Source organism: Bos taurus, chromosome 10 (assembly GCF_002263795.3).
Source record: "Bos taurus isolate L1 Dominette 01449 registration number 42190680 breed Hereford chromosome 10, ARS-UCD2.0, whole genome shotgun sequence".
Taxonomy (NCBI): domain Eukaryota; kingdom Metazoa; phylum Chordata; class Mammalia; order Artiodactyla; family Bovidae; genus Bos; species Bos taurus.
Genome location: NC_037337.1, coordinates 9,426,879 through 9,449,194, shown reverse-complemented (window position 1 = coordinate 9,449,194; position 22,316 = coordinate 9,426,879). Strand labels below are relative to the sequence as shown.

General features: G+C 39.5%; 1 protein-coding gene across 7 annotated transcripts in view; it reads right to left on the bottom strand.

Annotated features, from left to right (window-relative positions):
• SCAMP1 (secretory carrier membrane protein 1) overlaps positions 1-22,316 on the bottom strand; it is a 150,707-nt gene that overhangs the window by 105,552 nt on the left and 22,839 nt on the right. For 5 of the 7 annotated variants that reach the window (NM_001076054.2, XM_059890510.1, XM_059890512.1 and 2 more), the window contains exon 2: positions 14,677-14,754. The exons of the other annotated variants lie outside the window; for them this stretch is intronic. In NM_001076054.2, the coding sequence (NP_001069522.1) occupies positions 14,677-14,754 (78 nt within the window). The remainder of the gene's footprint in view (positions 1-14,676; positions 14,755-22,316) is intronic. 7 annotated transcript variants of the gene reach the window in all.

Below are 22,316 nucleotides of genomic sequence, written 5' to 3'. Positions count from 1 at the left end.
GTATTGATGTATGGCAGAAACCAACAGAATACTGTAAAGCAATTATCCATCAATTAAAAATAAAAAAATTTTTAAATTACAAAATACAAACAGCATTAGAAAGAGTAATAGTGGGGCAGTCCTAAGATGGCAGAGGAATAGGACGGGGAGACCACTTTCTCCCCCACAAATTCATCACAAGAACATTTAAACGCTTAGCAAATTCCACAAAACAACTTCTGAATGCCAGCAGAGGACATCAGGCACCCAGAAAAGCAGCCCATTGTCTTCGAAAGGAGGTAAGAAAAAATATAAAAGACAAAAAAAGAGACAAAAGAGGTAGGGATGCAGTTCCGTCCCAGGAAGGGAGTCTTAAAAAGAGAGAAGTTTCCAAACACCAGGAAACACTCACTGCCGAGTCTGCGGCGAGCCTTGGAAGCACAGAAGGCAACATAACAGGGAGGAAAAACAAATAATTAAAACCCACAGATTACGAGCCCAAAGGTAACTCCCCCAGCGGAGAAGCAGTGCAGACGCCTGCGCCTGCCACTAGCAAGCAGGGGCTGGGCAGGGAGGCGCAAGCTGCATTGCTTAGAGTAAGGACCGGGCCTGAATGCCCCAAGCGCAATCTGAGAGAACTAACTTGGGATAGCAAACCAGACTGTGGGATAGCTACCACACAAAAAGCCCTAACCTAAGACACCGCCAGGCCTGCGCACGGAACAAAGGACTGACTAGAGCTACATGAAAAGTCCTAACCTAAGACACCGCCAGGCCCGCACACACACAGAAAACAGGACTGAACAGAACTAGCCGGCTGCAGACCACCCCCTTGGTGAAAGGCAGCCAGAGCCGGAAGGGGGGCGATCACAGCCCCAGAGAGACATTATCTACCAAACTGCAAACAAGCGTCTTTGCTGACTAAGACTTCTTGGGGTTCTGGACGGTCAACATCCGCCTGAGAAGGCCCGCCAGTTGTACACCCAGAAAACCAAGCAACAGGGACGGGGGAGGCGATAAGTTGCAGTGACCGTGCTCGCCAAACACCTCATCACCCAAGCTGCTCAAACCTGGGAAGGGCACAAAACACAGGCCCAACCCAGTCTGCGGCTCTGAGGACTACCCCAGTGCCTGAACCTGAGTGGCTTAGACCTGGGAGGTGCATGCAGCCCAGCGCCGGCCTCAGACGGTTCCCGGGGGAGCAACCTAGAGCCTGAGCTGTGTGTGCAGGGAGGGTGCACACGCCGTGAGAGGAGGCAGTCCCAGTGTGGCTGAGACACTGCGAGCACACACCAGTGTTATTTGTTTGCAGTGTCCCTCCCTCCCCACAGCCCAACTGAACAAGTGAGCCTAAAAAAGTGTCCACCACCGCCCCCTTGTGTCAGAGCGGAAATCAGACGCCGAAGAGACCAGCAAACAGAAGAAGCTAAAACCGAGGGAACTGCCTGGGAAGTGACAGGTGCAGTAGATTAAAACCCTGTAGTTAGTGCCGACTACATAGGAAGGGGCCTATAGATCTTGAGAAATGTAAGCCGGACCAAGGAACTATCCGAAAATGAACTGACCCCACACTGCCCACAACACTAGAGAAAATCCTAGATATATTTTTACTATTTTTATGATCATTTTTTTTAATTTTTAAAATTTTTAAGTCCTCTTTACTCCTTTAATTTTCATTTGTATAACCTACTATTACTTTGCAAAAAAAAAAAGACCCTAGTTTTTAAAAGCAAACTTCATATATATTTTTTTAAATAATTTTTGTGACTTTGTCTTGTTTTGCTTATTTTCTTCTTCTTTTCTTTAAAATTGTATTTTTGAAAATCCAACCTCTACTCTAGATTTTTTATCTTTGCTTTTTAGTATTTGTTTTCAATTTTGTACCTTTAAGAATCCAATCTTCAGTACCCATTTTTACTTGGGAGTGAGATTACTGGCTTGACTGCTCTCTCCTTTTTCTCTACCAGGTCGCCTCTGTCTCCTCCCTCCCCCTTCACTTCTCTATCCAACTCTGTGAATCACCAGTGTGTTCCCGACGGTGGAGAACACTTAGGGAACTGATTACTGGCTGGATCTGTCTCTCTCCTTTTGATTCCCCCCTTTTATCCTCCTGGCCACCTCTGTCTCCTTCCTCCCTCTTCTCTTCTTTGTATAACTCCGTGAACATCTCTGAGTGGTCCAGACTGTGCAGTGCACATAAGGAAGTGATTACTGGCTAGCTTGCTCTCTCCCCTTCTGATTCCACCTCATCTCATTTGGGTCACCTCTAACTCCCTCCTCCCTCTTCTCTTCTCCATGTAACTCTGTGAACCTCTCTGGGTGTCCCTCACTGTGGAGAAACTTTTCATCTTTAACCTAGATGTTTTATCAATAGTGCTGTATAGAAGGAGAACTCTTAAGACTACTGTAAAAATAAGACTGAAAACCAGAAGCAGGAGGCTTAAGTCCAAATCCTGAGAACAGCAGAGAACTCCTGACTCCAGGGAACATTAATCGACAGGAGCTCATCAAATGCCTCCATATCTACACTGAAACCAAGCACCACACAAGGGCCAACAAGTTCCAGAGCAAGACATACCATGCAAATTCTCCAGCAACACAGGAACACAGCCCTGAGCTTCAATTACTCCAAAACCACTGACATCTCATAACTCATTACTGGACACTTCATTGCACTCCAGAGAGAAGAAATCCAGCTCAACCCACCAGAACACCGACACAAGCTTCCCTAACCAAGAAACCTTTACAAGCCACCCGTACAACCCCACCCACAGAGAGGAAACTCCACAATAAAGAGAACTCCACAAACTGCCAGAATACAGAAAGGCCACCCCAAACTCAGCAATATAAACAACATGAAGAGACAGAGGAATACCCAGCAGGTAAAGGAACAGGATAAATGCCCACCAAACCAAACAAAAGAGGAAGAGATAGGGAATCTACCTGATAAAGAATTCTGAATAATGATAGTGAAAATGATCCAAAAAATTGAAATCCAAATGGAATCACAGATAAATAGCCTGGAGATAAGGATTGAGAAGATGCAAGAAAGGTTTAACAAGGACCTAGAAGAAATAAAAAAAGAGTCAATATATAATGAATAATGCAATAAATGAGATCAAAAACACTCTGGAGGCAAAAATAGTACAATAACAGAGGCAGAAGGTAGGATTAGTGAAGTAGAAGATAGAATGGTAGAAATCAATGAATCAGAGAGGAAAAAAGAAAAACGAATTAAAAGAAATGAGGACAATCTCAGAGACCTCCAGGACAATATTAAACACCCCAACATTTGAATCATAGGAGTCCCAGAAGAAGAAGACAAAAAGAAAGAAAATACTTGAGGAGATAATCATTGAAAACTTCCCTAAAATGGGGAAGGAAATAATCACCCAAGTCCAAGAAACACAGAGAGTCACAAACAGGATAAACCCAAGGTGAAACACCCCAAGACACATATTAATCAAATTAACAAAGATCAAATACAAAGAACAAATATTAAAAGCAGCAAGGGAAGAACAACAAATAACACACAAGGGGATTCCCATAAGGATAACAGCTGATCTTTCAATAGAAACTCTTCAGGCCAGGAGGGAATGGCAAGACATACTTAAAGTGATGAAAGAAAATAACCTACAGCCCAGATTACTGTATCCAGCAAGGATCTCATTCAAATATGAAGGAGAAATCAAAAGCTTTACAGGCAAGCAAAAGCTGAGAGAATTCAGCACCACCAAACCAGCTCTCCAACAAATGATAAAGGATCTTCTCTAGACAGGAAACACAAAAAGAGTGTATAAACTCAAACCCAAAACAATAAAGTAAATGGCAATAGGATCATACTTATCAATAATTACCTTAAACATAAATGGGTTGAATGCCCCAACCAAAAGACAAAGACTGGCTGAATGGATACAAAAACAAGACCCCTACATATGCTGTCTACAAGAGACCCACATGAAAACAGGGGACACATACAGACTGAAAGTGAAGGGCTGGAAAAAGATATTCCATGCAAATAGAGACCAAAAGAAAGCAGGAGTAGCAATACTCGTATCAGATAAAATAGACTATAAAACAAAGGCTGTGAAAAGAGACAAAGAAGGATACTACATAATGATCAAAAGATCAATCCAAGAAGAAGATATAACAATTATAAATATATATGCACCCAACATAGGAGCACCACAATATGTAAGACAAATGCTAAAAAGTATGAAAGGGAAAATTAACAATAACACAATAATAGTGGGAGACTTTAATACCCCACTCACTCCTATGGATAGATCAACTAAACAGAAAATTAATAAGGAAACACAAACTTTAAATGATACAATAGACAAGTTAGACCTAATTCACATCTATAGGACATTTCACCCCAAAACAATGAATTTCACCTTTTTCTCAAGCGCACACAGAACCTTCTCCAGGATAGATCACATCCTGGGCCATAAATCTAGCCTTGGTAAATTCAAAAAAATTGAAATCATTCCAAGAATCTTTTCTGACCACAATGCAGTAAGATTAGATCTCAATTACAGGAGAAAAACCATTAAAAATTCCAACATATGGAGGCTGAACAACACGCTGCTGAACAACCAAAAAATCACAGAAGAAATCAAAAAAGAAATCAAAATATGCAAAGAAACAAATGAAAATGAAAACACAATAACCCAAAACCTGTGGGATCCTGTAAAAGCAGTGCTAAGGGGAAGGTTCCTAGCAATACAGGCACACCTCAAGAAACAAGAAAAAAGTCAAATAAATAACCTAAGTCTACACCTAAAGCAACTAGAAAAGGAAGAAATGAAGAACCCCAGGGTTAGTAGAAGGAAAGAAATCTTAAAAATTAGGGCAGAAATAAATGCAAAAGAAACAAAAGAGACCATAGCACAAATCAACAAAGCCAAAGCTGGTTCTTTGAAAGGATAAATAAAATTGACAAACCATTGGCCAGACTCATCAAGAAACAAAGGGAGAAAAATCAAATCAATAAAATTAGAAATGAAAATGGAGAGATCACAACAGACAACACAGAAATACAAAGGATCATAAGAGACTACTATTAGCAATTATATGCCAATAAAATGGACAACGTGGAAGAAATAGACAAATTCTTAGAAAAGTACAACTTTCCAAAACTGAACCAGGAAGAAATAGAAAATCTTAACAGACCCATCACAAGCATGGAAATGGAAACTGTAATCAGAAATCTTCCAGCAAACAAAAGCCCAGGTCCAGACAGCTTCACAGCTGAATTCTCCCAAAAATTTAGAGAAGAGCTAACACCTATCCTACTCAAACTCTTCCAGAAAATTGCAGAGGAAGGTAAACTTCCAAACTCATTCTATGAGGCCACCATCACCCTAATACCAAAACCTGACAAAGATGCCACAAAAAAAGAAAACTACGGGCCAATATCACTGATGAACATAGATGCAAAAATCCTTAACAAAATTCTAGCAGTCAGAATCCAACAACACATTAAAAAGACCATACACCGTGACCAAGTGGGCATTATCCCAGGGATACAAGTATTCTTCAATACCGCAAATCCATCAATGTAATACACATTAACAAATTGAAAAATAAAACCCATATGATTATCTCAATAGATGCAGAGAAAACCTTTGACAAAATTCAACATCCATTTATGAAAAAAACTCTCCAGAAAGCAGGAATAGAAGGAACATACCTCAACATAATAAAAGCTATATATGACAAACCCACAGCAAACATTATCCTCAATGGTGAAAAATTGAAAGCATTTCCCCTAAAGTCAGGAACAAGACAAGGGTGCCCACTTTCACCACTACTATTCAACATAGTTTTGGAAGTTTTGGCCACAGCAATCAGAGCAGAAAAAGAAATAAAAGGAATCCAAATTGGAAAAGAAGAAGTAAAACTCTCACTGTTTGAAGATGACATGATCCTCTACATAGAAAACCCTAAAGACTCCACCAGAAAATTACTAGAGCTAATCAATGTCTATAGTAAAGTTGCAGGATATAAAATCAACACACAGAAATCCCTTGCATTCCTATACACTAATAATGAGAAAACAGAAAGAAAAGAAATTAAGGAAACAATTCCATTCACCATTGCAACGGAAAGAATAAAATACTTAGGAATATATCTACCTAAAGAAACTAAAGACCTATATATAGAAAACTATAAAACACTGGTGAAAAAAATCAAAGAGGACACTAATAGATGGAGAAATATACCATGTTCATGGATTGGAAGAATCCATATAGTGAAAATGAGTATACTACCCAAATAATCTATAGATTCAATGCAATCCCTATCAAGCTACCAATGGTATTTTTCACAGAGCTAGAACAAATAATTTCACAATTTGTATGGAAATACAAAAAACCTCGAATAGCCAAAGCAATCTTGAGAAAGAAGAATGGAACTGGAGGAATCAACCTGCCTGACTTCAGGCTCTACTACAAAGCCACAGTTATCAAGACAGTATGGTACTGGCACAAAGACAGAAATATAGATCAATGGAACAAAATAGAAAGCCCAGAGATAAATCCACGCACCTATGGACACCTTATCCTTGACAAAGGAGGCAAGGATATACAATGGAGAAACGACAATCTCTTTAACAAATGGTGCTGGGAAAACTGGTCAACCACTTGTAAAAGAATGAAACTGGAACACTTTCTAACACCATACACAAAAATAAACTCAAAATGGATTAAAGATCTAAACATAAGACCAGAAACTATAAAACTCCTAGAGGAGAACATAGGCAAAACACTCTCCGACATACATCACAGCAGGATCCTCTATGACCCGCCTCCCAGAATATTGGAAATAAAAGCAGAAATAAACAAGTGGGACTTAATTAAAATTAAAGCTTCTGCACAACAAAGGAAACTATAAGCAAGGTGAAAACACAGCTTTTGGAATGGGAGAAAATAATAGCAAATGAAGCAACTGACAAACAACTAATCTCAAAAATATACAAGCAACTCCTACAGCTCAATTCCAGAAAAATAAACAGCCCAATCAAAAAATGGGCCAAGGAACTAATTAGACATTTCTCCAAAGAAGACATACAGATGGCTAACAAACACATTAAAAGATGCTCAACATCACTCATTACCAGAGAAATACAAATCAAAACCACTATGAGGTACCATTTCACACCAGTCAGAATGGCTGCTATCCAAAAGTCTACAAGCAATAAATGCTGGAGAGGGTGTGGAGAAAAGGGAACCCTCTTACACTGTTGGTGGGAATGCAAACTAGTACAGCCACTATGGAGAACAGTGTGGAGATTCCTTAAAAAACTGGAAATAGAACTGCCTTATGACCCAGCAATCCCACTGCTGGGCATACACACTGAGGAAACCGGAACTGAAAGAGACACGTGTACCCCAATGTCCATCACAGCACTGTTTATAATAGGCAGGACATGGAAGCAATCTAGATGTCCATCAGCAGATGAATGGATAAGAAAGCTGTGGTACATATACACAATGGAGTATTACTAAGCCATTAAAAAGAATACATTTGAATCAGTTCTAATGAGGTGGATGAAACTGGAGCCTATTATACAGAGTGAAGTAAGCCAGAAAGAAAAACACCAATACAGTATACTAATACATATATATGGAATTTAGAAAGATGGTAATGATAACCCTGTATGTGAGACAGCAAAAGAGACACAGATGTATAGAACAGTCTTTTGGACTCTGTGGGAGAGGGAGAGGGTAGGATGATTTGGGAGAATGGCATTGAAACATGTTTAATATCATATAAGAAACAAATTGCCAGTCCAGGTTCAATGCAGGATACAGGATGCTTGGGGTTGGTGCCCTGGGATGACCCAGAGGGATGGTACGGGGAGGGAGTTGGGAGGGGGGTTCAGGATGGGGAACACGTGTACACCCGTGGCGGATTCATGTTGATGTATGGCAAAATCAATACAATATTGTAAAGTAATTAGCCTCCAATTAAAATAAACAAATTTAAATTAAAAATAAATAAATAAAATAAGCCAGTAGCAGAACAAATAGACTAAAAAAAAAAAAGAGTAATAGTGAACCAAGAAGAAAACTTAAGAAAATGGGGAAAAAAATAGAGAAATAAGAGGCAATAATTCAGGGATCAGTAGATGATACCCACAATAAGTCCTGGGATCCAATTATAATCTGATGACATGAGATTCAAATGATGACATGAAATATTTTTGACAGAAAGGAGGAAGACTGTCTAGAAGTAGCAACTAGAAATCAAGACAACATATACCCAAATTTTATGCCAGTTGTCTGAGCAGCTGGTTTTTGAGAAGGTTACAGGGGAAGCAGTGTCCTCATAGAAAGGCCAGGGCAAAGGACAAAACATTCAGAGAAAAACATAAAGATATAGGGGATTTTGGTGAAATTGGACTCTGACTTCTAGAGAGCACAAGTAAAGTTTTAGGAATTAAGGAAACAGAAGGGTTCAGAATCAGTAATGTGCAAAAGCATCATGAGGATTAAAATCCAAGAGATGTAAGAGTCTAGGGCCTCCTGTAGAGAATGACATAAATGGGAATCAAGGACATAGTGAGGTTGGTCCTGATAAACTTAGAGTAGTCAAGTGTGGAGGGCAGGGAGGGAAAAGTGTTCTGGAGGCTCTGTCTAAATAGGGATGAAGAGATATGAAGTAATACAGTCTTAACCCTAAAGTACCATCTTATTCCCAGTGTGGCACACAAAACTAGGATGAACCTCAGTGATTCTCCCCTCCTCATGTTCATGTCTTAATATAATACCCTCTCCTTGAGTGTATGTATGACCTGTGATATGCTTCTAATCAACAAAATATGGTAACAATGACAGGGTATCATTCCCTTGATTACATTATATAATGCTATGCTATGCTATGCTAAGTCACTTCAGTTGTGTCCGACTCTGTGTGACCCCATAGACGGCAGCCACCAGGCTCCCCCGTCCCTGGGATTCTCCAGGCAAGAATACTGGAGTGGGTTGCCATTTCTTTCCTTCTCCAATGCGTGAAAGTGAAAAGTGAAAGCGAAGTTGCTCAGTCATGTCCGACTCTTAGTGACCCCATGGACTGCAGCCTACCAGGCTCCTCCATCCATGGGATTTTCCAGGCAAAAGTACTGGAGTGGGGTGCCATTGCCTTCTCCAACATTATATAATAGAGGTACTCTATTTTAGTACAACAGTGTGAGAAACTCTGCAGACTCTCTGAAATGAGTAGCCATGATGGGGAAACCCCTGTGGCAAGAAACCATGCAGCCTCTAGGAACTGTGGACAGCATCAATAGCCTGAGGGTGGTCTCCAGCTGATAGCCAGCCAACAGCTGGGGCCCCTAGTCATACAACCACAAGGATATTAATTCTGCCAACAACCTGAATGAGCGTGGAAACGATCTTTCCCATCAAGCCTTTGGATGAGAATGGAGCCCAGACAACACCTTGATCACAACTGTGTGAAACCCTGAACAAATGACCCAGTTAAGCTGTGTCCAAACTCCTGACCTATAGACATGATAAAATAATAAATGTGTGCTTTTTCAAGCTGCTAAGTCTGTAGTAATTTGTTACATAACAGTAGAAAATGAATATATCTACTATGAGAGATTCATCTTGACCCATTAAAGGAGGTGAGCATAGTCTAGGGGAGCCAGGCTTATGAGCACACAGTATCTCTTTACTCCATTCAATGACTAGAGGAAGTAGTCTCAATGGGTTGTGAGTTAGAAAGTAGATGACTTTAGCTGGAGCAAACAGCACATTAGAAGATAAGATTTAAAAGACAGTCAAGGGGAGAAGTCTGATGAGACTTTCTACTTTCTGCTCAATTTTTCTACAAACCTAAAACTGCTCTAAAAGATAAAGTAATAAATTAAAAAAAAAAAAAAAGATATTGTGCTTAGTCGCTCAGTGGTTTCCAACTCTTTGAGATCCCATGGACTGCAGACCACTAGGCTCCTCTGTCCATGGGAATTCTCCAGGCAAGAATACTGGAGTGGGTTGCCACGCCCTCCTCTTCTTCACAACCCAGGGATCGAACCCAGATCTTCCACATTGCAGGCGGTTTCTTTACCGTCTGAGCCACCAGGGAAGCCCAAGAATACTGGAGTTGGTAGCCTATCCCTTCTCCAGGGTATCTTCCCAACCTAGGAATTGAACCAGGGTCTCCTGCATTGCAAGCAGATTCTTTACCAGCTGAGCTACCAGGGAAGCAAAAAATGTACTTGGCATTCGTTATTCTTAACCCCATGAACTGTAGCCTGCCAGGCTCCTCTGTCCGTGTAATCCTCCAGGGAAGAATACTGGAGTGGGTAGCCTTTTCCCTTCTCCAGGGGATCTTTCCAACCCAGGGATCAAACCTGGGTCTCCCGTATGACACATTTCTAAGGAGTGAAGACCTAATCCGAACTTGGCCTTAAAAAAAATAATTCTAGTCACAGCCGGAAAAAAAAAGATTTGAAGAAGAGAAACTAGAGACAGGTAAGTAGATAGGCCATTGTATTATCTCACATGAGTACCTGAATTAGGACAGTTTAGTAGGAACGAAAAGGACAGACACATAATCTCTCCTGGAGGTATAAATGACAGGATGTGGCTACTGATTAGATGTAGGATACGAAGCTGTTTGAGACAAAGAAGACTCAGGTGCTTCCAGCCGATGACACTAGAAGGCAATAGTTAACATTAAATGAGACTAAAAACAAAGAAGGTTTCTGAAGGGACAGATTATGAGCTCCAAGAGAGACAAGAAGCAAAGGAGAAAAAAAAAAAAAAAATTTACAGAAATGTATGCCAAAAGAAAATGAAAAGTTATTACAGTACAGAAATTGCTTTTGCAGTATTAAAAATAGGTAAAAATACTATGTACTAACCAGTCAGTTCCTGGAGCTAAAATTTTAATCCATTATCAAAAGAAAAGTTGACATTAGAAATTATTTAACTCAAATCTTCCTCTCTAGTTCCACTGTTACACATTTGGGGGAAAAAAAATGCACAAACAGATAGCTAAAGGGAAGTTGTGTATAGAGCAGGTGCTTGCGACAAGCGAGAGCGGTGGGATCTGGTGGGAGGTGGAAGGGAGGTTCTAGGCACAAGAGGGAGGGGACATGTGGATATCTATGGCCGAGTCATGTAGACGTATGGCAGAAACCAACACAACATTGTAAAGCAATTATCATTCAATTAAAAATAAAATTTTTTTAAAATGCCCAAAGAGGTTAGATGGCTTCCTAAAGGTAGCAACTAATTAGTGGTAGGGACTAGACTAGAATCCAGGTCTTATGATTTTCAGTCTACTCCATGTCCTGAACTGACTTAGAGGCAGTTCCTATTTACATAAATCAATTACCTATGTCCTTTACGGTCATAAATGACCGCCTAAGCATGCTAGTACTTGGAATTTTCTTCTCTTGGTTCTTCTGCAGATCTTGCTGCTTTATGTGACAGAAATCATAAATACCAACAACCAGCAGAACAGGAAAGAAACGAAACAGCCTATTCCTGAAGGAAAACAGCATGACAGTAAACGAGGCCATGAGAAGCGTCACTGAAGATTTTACCAACAGTACCACACTTCCTCCATACACACAGACAGGGCTGTCTCCATATTCCTACGCTTCAATACTTGCCAGAAAAAGTCCTGTCTGAAGCCATGAATGCCATCACCAGTGGCTGAAGCTTGTTGAGAATCAAGTTGCAACAGGCATTTTAAACTGTTGCCTAATTTAAAAGGAAAACATTCCCCCTAAATATGTAACAATTCTCAAGGATGAACTAATTCTTCTAGTAATTTATATATTAAGTTTTAGAGGGTAAGCCAGGGAACCCATCATGCTCAACATAATACCAGAGGTAAACTGCATTTTGAGTTCAAACAAAAAAAATTATTTCATAACCAAAGACTATCCTCCACTTCATAGCACATCTCAATTCAGACTACCACATTTACAGTATCCTGCCAACCCTCAGTCTAAAAATTACATGGTATTTTATGAATTTATAAATTATTAAAATTATTTAAATATTTGTTACTTTCCTTAAAATTTCCACTCAAACAGAAAATTAAATATAAAAGGAAACCTAAAAAGAAAAATAAGAAAGAAAGGAACTTTCTAAAGTCTTAACAAAGCTATACACTAATTCTGCTAAAGGATCTTCCTACTAGACCTCAAGTAGTTCACCACACCCTTATGCAACAATCTAGAAGATTGCTTCACTGTCACAAATATTTTTCTACGACAAATATGGATAACAACAATCCACTAAAATAGTATTTGGAGTTCTGAAATATCACTTAATCCAATTATCCAAGTACACCTGCTCTGTCTTAGAAAATAGTCACAGCTGCAGAAAAGGAGGGGAAACAAATTTCTAAAATCATACCTTATGAAACAAAAGAACTCTGAAATTTTAAATTATTTTACCTGTGTTTTCCCCAATGTAAAAAGTTCAGTGCAAAATGCATCAGTGCTCTTACATCAATAATTTTCCTGGTTCTGACACTGTATCATTGCTCATAAAATCTAAGAGAAGTTTCATTGTAAGTTGGCTGTTCATTATTGCCTAGCTATTCTTTCAGAAAATCTTTCCTTGACTGTAAAGTCTCAAACATTTAAAATCATAATTTATATTTTTTTTCCTGGATATATCTTCTTTGTGTAATTTTTTAAAATCCCAATTAGGTGAGAAAATTTCCATGACCAAGACTATACCTGCTATTTCTTAGGTTGCTGCTGCTGCTGCTAAGTCGCTTCAGTCATATCCAACTCTGTGCGACCCCATAGACGGCAGCCCACCAGGCTCCGCCGTCCCTGGGATTCTCCAGGCAAGAACACTGGAGTGGGTTGCCATTTCCTTCTCCAATGCATGAAAGTGAAAAGTGAAAGTCAAGTCGCTCAGTCGCGTCCGACTCTTCGCGACCCCATGGACTGCAGCCCACCAGGCTCCTCCGTCCATGGGATTTTCCAGGCAAGAGCACTGGAGTGGGGTGCCATTGCCTTCTTAGGCATCTGCCTCTAAAGACAGCAGGAGCAAAATGGAAAATGCAAAAGCTTTACAAAAAAAAAAAAGATGAGTTACGTAAACCAGTTCTGCCACTTACTAACTAGATGACTGGTGTTTCAGTTTCTTTATCAGTGAAAGGAAACAGAAAATATCCGTGTTCAATGTTGTCATAAGAATTTGATAATACAGGTAAAAGCAGAGGGCACAAAGTAGACAACTTGTTGAAGAACACTACTATTAACATTACCACAAAGAATAATCTAAAACTACTACTGTAAAAAGGTTAAACATATTTATTGCTAGTAAAATCTTCCCAAAAAGTATATAAAAATCTCTCTTTATTCATCACCAGCAAACTTTAACAGTCATTCAAATCTCTACCCTCCAGAAATCATGTTAGAAGAATTACATATAGTGGAATAAAATATACCAGGCTCTTTTTCTTCCTTTCAACTCCTACCAAGTTGCAATCTCGTACTTTTTCACAGTTTTCTATAAGGCTGTGCCATATGACATTGCTATCTTTACATGTCAACACTGGTCAACTTGTTGGTCATTTCACAGGGTTCAATATGAAACTGACATGCTCAGTGAAAATGATCTCAGCCTGGGTTGCAGTTGCTAAACAGAGGCTGTTAAAATAAATGAGGACTTCGAAATACAGTGAAATTTAAAAGTTCACCCTTATTTTAGGGCTTTTATCTTGCACAAATTTCTTCCTAAAACTAAAAAGTTAATAAACCATGAAGATATTTCCAAGCAAAACCCTATATGATCTTCCAGGATTATTTTCTAGATTATGAAAAATATGATCTTCAGGAAGAGATGATCAATTAAGCATCCTTATGCTGACATGTAAATGCAAGCACGGAACTGAAGGACTTCAATATCTTTAATATCAGGATGACTAAAATTTCAGGAGCTAACAATGTTTAAAACTAAGGGCCTCATGAGTGTGATATTTAAGCTAAAGGCTCAAATACAGGAGACAAAATTATTTGCCAGAGAATTTTTGAGAGAGAATTCTCAACCTATCTTCAGTAGTCCTCAAAACTGGCTCACAATAAAATTATCTAAAGGATGAAAGGAAAAACAAAAAGCTGCCTTATGAGGGATTAGGGCCCTAACAGACACTGTAATAAAGTTCCCCAGCTGCTTTTAACATGCATTAAAGGTAGAGAACCCCGTCCTTGAGGGATTTGTCCATACTCCTTCATTTTATAAACCAAGACTTCATTTTGAGAAGATTATGTTTCTAGGCCGGATAAAGTTCCAGAGATTCTAGTCGACCAGAGGAGAAGGCTAGTCTTATTCAGAATCACCTAATTCAGATGACAATCATACAAATATTAATGGTACAGTTCTGTACAAACATCTCTGTAAGAAAACATCACCCTGTATTACCATGAAAACAACATGGATAGCAAAAAATCTCCCCTGTTTAAAAAACTGTAGCAATATAACATATTAGAGGGGTTATTAGCAATTTGTAGAACCATCATGGTATTTTCAATTACTTGGAATATTCCTTTTTTTTAAAAAAGAGAACTTGCTAAATTCTAAATAAAACACTAACAGCTTGTTTTATATAAATTTAACAATCAACTTAAAAGAAACCATAACTGAGATATAAATCCCATTTAATTTCCATTTTAATATTTAAAAGTAGTCCAATTAAGAATAGTCTTACTGTTCTAGAATCTGAGAATGGATTGTATTCATCAAGTCCTGGTGGGACATTTCTTGTCACCTGTGTAACTGATGGGTCCTGGAATAAAATTCAAAGGAGAAAAAAAGGTTACTTATCCTTTAAGATACATTAATATTTACAAAGCGTTTGCTTTATCTGTATGTTTGGTCACCCAGCTAAGCTAACAGAGGAAAATAAAGAAGATTATCAGATTTACTCAGTCCCATTTCCACAAAGTTGAAATTTAAACCCACAGCCCTCACACCCTCAAAGAAAAAGAAATGAAAACTAGGTTAGATGCAAATCAACTGCTATTATTTAAAGAACAAAAATAGACCACCTCTTAACAGTTGTGTGGAACCAATTGCATCTTAGCTAATCTTGAGTAAATCCATCCCTTCCTTTGGGCTCCACAAAGAGTTCATGTCCCCCTTTTCTTGAAAACAATGTCTTCAGTGTTCCCTACTGCAGATTTAAGTACCACAGTACAAATTAGTGTCACATACAGGCAACACCTAGAGTACTCAAGATTAAGCCCCTCTTACTCCTTTTATTCTACAAAGTGTTTCTCTATGACTGTAGTTTATACTGTTCCACATGATCCTAGACTGCCTCCCTTTTCCAAGTATTATCACCACACTATCCCAACTTTTCAAATCTTAATATTAGGCTTTCATATAAATAACTGAATCACAAAATCCTAGTTATTCTATTTCTCTTGATTGTGAAATGTAAGATACTAATATAATGAACATCTCAACAAAACTGACTACATAATTAACATGAAAGGCAAATGCAAACCATAATGTACAGCCTCATCAGCCTTTACATCACGTTAGTTAAACTTTCGCATTCATCAGAATCAAATGAAACACACACTGCTGCACCCTACTCCCAGAGTTTCTGACTCAATATGTCTGGGGTGGGACCTGAGAATCTGCAGTTCTAACAAATTCCCAGGTGATGCTGCTGGTAGGGACCACCGCTCCCTTGTCTACACTGTTCCTTCTCTAATCCATCTTCCTCAACAAAGCCAAAATTACCTTCCAAAAATGTAAAGCTGATCTTCTCATTCCCCTCCTCCAATCCCTCCGCTCCGCCCCTTATCCATTTCAGACTTTTAGAGACTCTCAACTATAAAATACAGCTTCCTCAAAATGAGACACAAGGCTTCTGACTATCTGAACTAGCCCCTGCCTACCTTCCAGCTTTATCAACTCTTACAACCATTCTCACCATGCCAGTCCTTTTCCCTTAACCAAACAAAACAAGCTACTGCATAAAAAGCCTCACACTTGGCAATAAGCAAGTGGTAAAGATAAATTAAAAGTACAGCACAAATGAAAAGTAAAGGCTTTAGGTTTGTTCAACAATAAAATGGGAAGGAGGAAATGAAATCCCTCTAATTCTCAGGGTTTCCCCCCCAAGTTTATTTAAAAAATGACTACAAAGATTATCAAGAGTGGATGTATGCTTCGGGGGGTGGAATTAAGAAAAAAAAGAAACATGAATATTCTGATACAATTTTTGATCAAGTTGACATTGCTGTGCTTAAAATTTGGAAGTGGGTTCAGGGTCAAAAAGTGGAGACCTAGTGAATCTGGATGGTCCAGCTGCAGTCATGAGGCCCAGCCCACCACCATCCACCACAAAACCAGGTGACCTGAGTCCTCAGACACCATGTGCTTCCTTGGCATTGCTTCCTCATGCAGTAATACTCTTCCAGGCACAGTCAGCCTGGCAATCTCCTCCTCTTCCTTAAAGACTCAACCCGAAGACTACCTCATATGCTAACCAGTAATCTTCCTGATACCTGCCTAATAACCCAGTCACTCCGTCGCAATCTCAATGTTTCCACATAACTTGGTATTTACCTCCATGAGCATTTATTTCACTGAACCATGATGAACTTCAGGCAAGTCTTTTTTCCCCAAATTAGACTGTGACATCTTTGAATACAAGAAATCAGTAAACAGGTTTTTATGATGCTGTGAAAGTGCTACACTCAATACGCCAGCAAATTTGGAAAACTCAGCAGCGGCCACAGGACTGGAAAAGGTCAGTTTTCATTCCAATCCCGAAGAAAGGCAATGCCAAAGAATGCTCAAACTACCGCACAATTGCACTCATCTCACACGCTAGGAAAGTAATGCTCAAAGTTCTCCAAGCCAGGCTTCAGCAATATGTGATCCATGAACTTCCAGATGTTCAAGCTGGTTTTAGAAAAGGCAGAGGAACCAGAGATCAAATTGCCAACATCCGCTGGATCACGGAAAAAGCAAAAGAGTTCCAGAAAAACATCTATTTCTGCTTTATTGACTATGCCAAAGCCTTTGACTATGTGGATCACAAGAAACTGTGGAAAATTCTGAAAGAGTTGGGAATACCAGACTACCTGACCTGCTTCTTGAGAAACCTGTATGCAGGTCAGGAAGCAACAGTTAGAACTGGACACGGAACAACTGACTGGTTCCAAATAGGAAAAGGAGTACGTCAAGGCTGTATATTGTCATCCTGCTTATTTAACTTCTATGCAGAGTACATCATGAGAAACGCTGGGCTGGATGAAGCACAAGCTGGAATCAAGACTGCCGGGAGAAATATCAATAACTTCAGATATGCAGATGACACCACCCTTATGGCAGAAGGTGAAGAGGAACTAAAGAGCCTCTTGAAAGTGAAAGAGGAGAGTGAAAAAGTTGGCTTAAAGCTCAACATTCAGAAAACTAAGATCATGGCATCCAGTCCCATCACTTCATGGCAAATAGATGGGGAAACAGTGGAAACAGTGGCTGACTTTATTTTGGGGGGCTCCAAAATCACTGCAGATGGTGAATGCAGCCATGAAATTAAAAGACACTTACTCCTTGGAAGGAAAGTTATGACCAACCTAGACAGCATGTTCTTCAGTATTAAAAAGCAGAGACATTACTTTGCCAACAAAGGTCTGTCTAGTCAAGGCTATAGTTTTTTCAGTAGTCATGTATGGATGTGGGAGTTGGAGTATAAAGAAAGCTGAGTGCTGAAGAATTGATGCTTTTGAACTGTGGTGCTGGAGAAGACTCTTGAGAGTCCCTTGGACTGCAAGGAGATCCAACCAGTCAGTCCTAAAGGAGATCAGTCCTGGGTGTTCATTGGAAGGACTGATGCTGAAGCTGAAACTCCAATACGTTGGCCACCTGATGTGAAGAATCAACTCACTGGAAAAGACCCTGATGCTGGGAAAGACTGAAGGCGGGAGGAAAAGGGGACAACAGAGGATGAGATGGTTGGATGGCATCACCGACATGATGGAGATGAGTTTGAGTAGGCTCCGGGAGTTGGTGATGGACAGGGAAGCCTGGCGGGCTGCAGTCCATGGGGTCGCAAAGAGTCGGACACAACTGAGCGACTGAACTGACTGGGGGAGTGCACCTTCACTGAATTTCAACTGATTTCCTCCATCATGCTTCACGTTGGACCTTCTCAATCACTGCCACATATAACCTCACCGGAAGATTAAAACCTGGCAAGAAAATCCTTTCACCTTCAGCTAGTCATAGGGACATTAAATCAGTAACAGTTTCTTTGGGACCTCCCTGGCAGTAAGGCTCCACACTTTCACCACAGCGGGTACAGGTTCAGTCCCGGGTTGTGGAAGTAAGATCCCACATGCCACACGGTGCGGCCAAAAATAATGGTAATAGTTTCTTCAATACACATTTCTTATGAGTAATCAACCTCAGTGTCTTTTCAGTATATATATCATCCTCAAGCTAAATAATAGTCTAAAAACACAAAAGACTCCAGGGATGATTGTGTATAACACACATTATGTATGCACTTACTATATCTGCTAACACTTAATAAGTTTGGGTTTCCTGATTAACACTCAAAAGTTTCTGTATCTTAGGTACTTGTTTAAAAGCAGAAAGAGGACTCATCTAGGATTTGGAAACTCAGTTCACTGGAAATGAACTGAATGCAGTTTGCCTCTGCATACTTAAGCAAGTCACCTAAACTCTCGTCTCATACATAAAATAGGAGAAATATGATATATGATCGCCCTGGTCAGTTGAAGCTCTGAAATGTTATGCTAGACTTTAAGTCTTGGTTGTTTGGAAAGCTAACTGCCTATATTTAACCCTCCCCACCCTACTAGTGAAAAGATGTAAGCACTAAACAAGGCACTTCACATTTCAATGTGACTCAGTTTTCTCATCAGTAAGACGTATCACATAGTTCATGAACTACTGCGTGTAAAATGACTGATACAGTCCCTGCACATGGACAACACCTGAGTGACAGCTTAGGCTGTTATCATTATTACCAACAAGAAAAGAAGAGTCAAATAAAAAAGTGCTCCATCTTTTATTAACTGTGGTATCAAGAAAGTAAGTAAAGAGCGTCCTATGTAATGAATAGGCCAAAAACCGTCCACAGCCACCTTCTGAGGAAAGCAGAAGGTGGAGTCCTCCACCCAGTCACTATGCCATGTGCCCCCAGTAGCTTAGCGGCATGCCAAAGGACGAAGAATTGGCCTCTGTGCCAACGGCAGCCACTTTTAGAACCAGACATGAGGGAGCCCAGCAGACCCCTACAGAAGTGATTCTGCTTGGATATTAACTAATCAATTCAATGAGGGCTTGTCTGTTGAGGCACTTGAATGAGACATAAAGATGGTATTAGCAGGAGAAGCTGACACTAGTCACAGTATAACGACAGACAGAAGCAAAGTCATAAGAAGGTGACCAGAAAAAGGGGAGTCAGGTTCAGCAGCCAAGGGGAATGGCATTTACTAGAGTTGCCAATGAGCCACTAAAGCAAAAATGTGGCAACAGAATTGCTGTTCTTCTAGCTGATGAGGAATGACTGGTGTTAGAGAAGTCTTCACACATTCCTACAGACCCCCAGGAAGACCACAGGAAGAAGAAAAAAGGAAGATACCTCAGAGAGGCAGAAGAGACAAAAAAGTCTGGCAGAGATCAGCTTCCTAACTTCACTCAAATCCGTGAAGCTCAATTCTTGTATGTCTTTTAACTACTGATTTTGTGTGAAAAGGGTTTCCACGGGTTGGCAGGAGGGAGGTCAAGGGCAGGGACTGTGGATTGAGGAGACACCATGTGATCTCCCAGAAACTGTCTCATCCCAACAGCAGACACTGACTGTGTTGGGCCTCCTTCCCTCAGAATCCAAACAAAAATCCTCCATCACCTGAGGTAACCTGAGCATGTCTCCATGCCTTAAAACCAGCACAGGTGGAACCAATGCTCTTGGCCATTTTGTGTTCTATTAAAACTTTACATAAAAACAGTTTACTTTCATTAAGATTTTATATTTAAATAAAATCTTCTGAGTGAGAAAGTTTTAAATAAGTATTACCATTTACTGATGCCAAGTATACATTCTGGTCTCAAACATACTTATTGATCCAAACTGCTGCTAAATCACTTTTTTTTAATTGAAGTTGATTCACAATGTTGTGTCAACTTCTGTAGAGCAAAGTGATCTAGTTACACACACATATGTATATTCTTTTCCACCATGGTTTAGCATAGGATTTAGTTTCCAGTGCTATACAGTAGAACCTTGTTGTTTATCCATTCCATATTTAATAGAAAAGACCCTGATGCTGGAGAAGACTGGAAGCGAAAGAGAAGGGGGTGGCAGAGGATGAGATGGTTAGCTAGCAGCACCAACTCAACAGACACGAATCTGAGCAGACTCGAGCAGATGCTGAAGGACAGGGGAATCTGGCTGTGCTGCAATCCAGAGTCATTAAGAGCTGGACACAACTTAGCGACTGAACAACAAATACAACAGCTTACATCTGCTAACCCCAATCTCCCACTCCATCCCTCTCCCAACCCCCACCCCCTTGGCAACCACAAGTCAGCTCTCTATCGCTTCTTATTTTAATTCTAATTTCACCTTTTCTCTCCCTTCTAAGGAGATGGAGGAGAATACAACTCTAGTCTTTAATTTATCCTTTGATTTTCTTAGTGACAGATATTTCCCACAGTTGTAAAGTTTAAGGCAACTTGACAAAACCTATGCAAAAAAAAAAATATATCTTTATATACAAGTTTCATCTCTTCCCATCTTTTCTCTGGATTACCCTATCAGTTATCCTTTTCTCTCATATGTTCATCTTCTTCTTCTCAACAGGACACCTCACATCTACACTTTAAGTCTCAATCATCTTTAAAATGCACACAAGCAAAGAAAAACAAAACCATTTCTTCAATCACCCTCAAGCTACTACTATAAGCCCCCTTCTTTCTATCTTATCTCCCACCCACACACCCTCCCATCAGGGGCTGTAAACTGCAATAGCCTTCCCACTATCTCTCCGCCTTGTCACACCTTCTCCAATCTCTTCACAGTGAACCAAGAGGAGCTTCTCAAAATACAAACTTGCTCATGTCACACCTACAGATTTTATGAATGTGAAGAGAACAAATGTATACTAAATTCGGTTTACTCTCTCAATCATCTAAGAGCATATTTTAGGCCTATGAAAACTTACAAGTCTTTGGGAATGAAAAATGAATAACTGGTGAAATCATTTATGGGACAGAGATTGCAAATATGGGTAAATTTTCACCATCCACATAAGTGACTGCTACAACATAAAGACAAGCTTTAAACCAGCGATAACTATTGACGTTCTATCACACACAGCTAAAGCCCACTATTGTTGTAATATTACATTTTATTTACCTAGACCTATGTCATATAATGTAGTGGCCACTAGCCACATGTATCTCTTGAAATGTATCTAGTTCAAACTGAAATGTGCTCAAAGTATAAAACACGTGATATTTCTGATTTTGAAGCACAAAACAACGTAAAATATCATTAACAATTGTTAGGTCAATTATATGTTGAAAGAGATTTTGTACATATGAAGTTAAATAAAATATATTATTAAAACTAATTCTACCTGATTTCTTCTCATATACCTTCTACAAAATTTTAAATTACACATGTGGCACAAATAATATTCCAACTGAACAGTGCTGATCTAGTCATTATAATTTATTCAAGAATGGCTAAATTTTCACTTTCATTCATTTGGGAAAATTCAATTATGTCACAAAAACGAAAGCAATAAACTCAGATTTAAAACTAAATTTCCTTGAAGTTTTTCGAAATTATAAAAAATGGTAAGAGACCATATCAGAAGTTTCTCAAGCCAATGTTTTTATACAACACAGCAGCAGACTTCCAACATGCTTTTTCACTGTCCTCACACTTCATGAGCTACCAGAAGACAATAATTTGAATATATTTAATAATTTTGAAAAAATTAATATTTACAATTCTATCAAGGAAACCTATGGGAAACTGAAGAAGGCTTTTAAAGCAAAGACGGACTGAAGGAGCGAGAAAGAATTCATCTGGTTTAGCACAGGACTAAGAGTCGGACTCTATCTATCAGATCTAGGCCCTTAAATCTATTTCTCACTTCCACTGTATAATCATAAGGGATTTGATTTAGGTCATACCTGAATGGTCTAGTGGTTTTCCCTACTTTCTTCAATTTAAGTCTGAATTTGGTAATAAGGAGTTCATGATCTGAGCCACAGTCAGCTCCTGGTCTTGTTTTTGTTGACTGTATAGAGCTTCTCCATCTTTGGTTGCAAAGAACATAATCA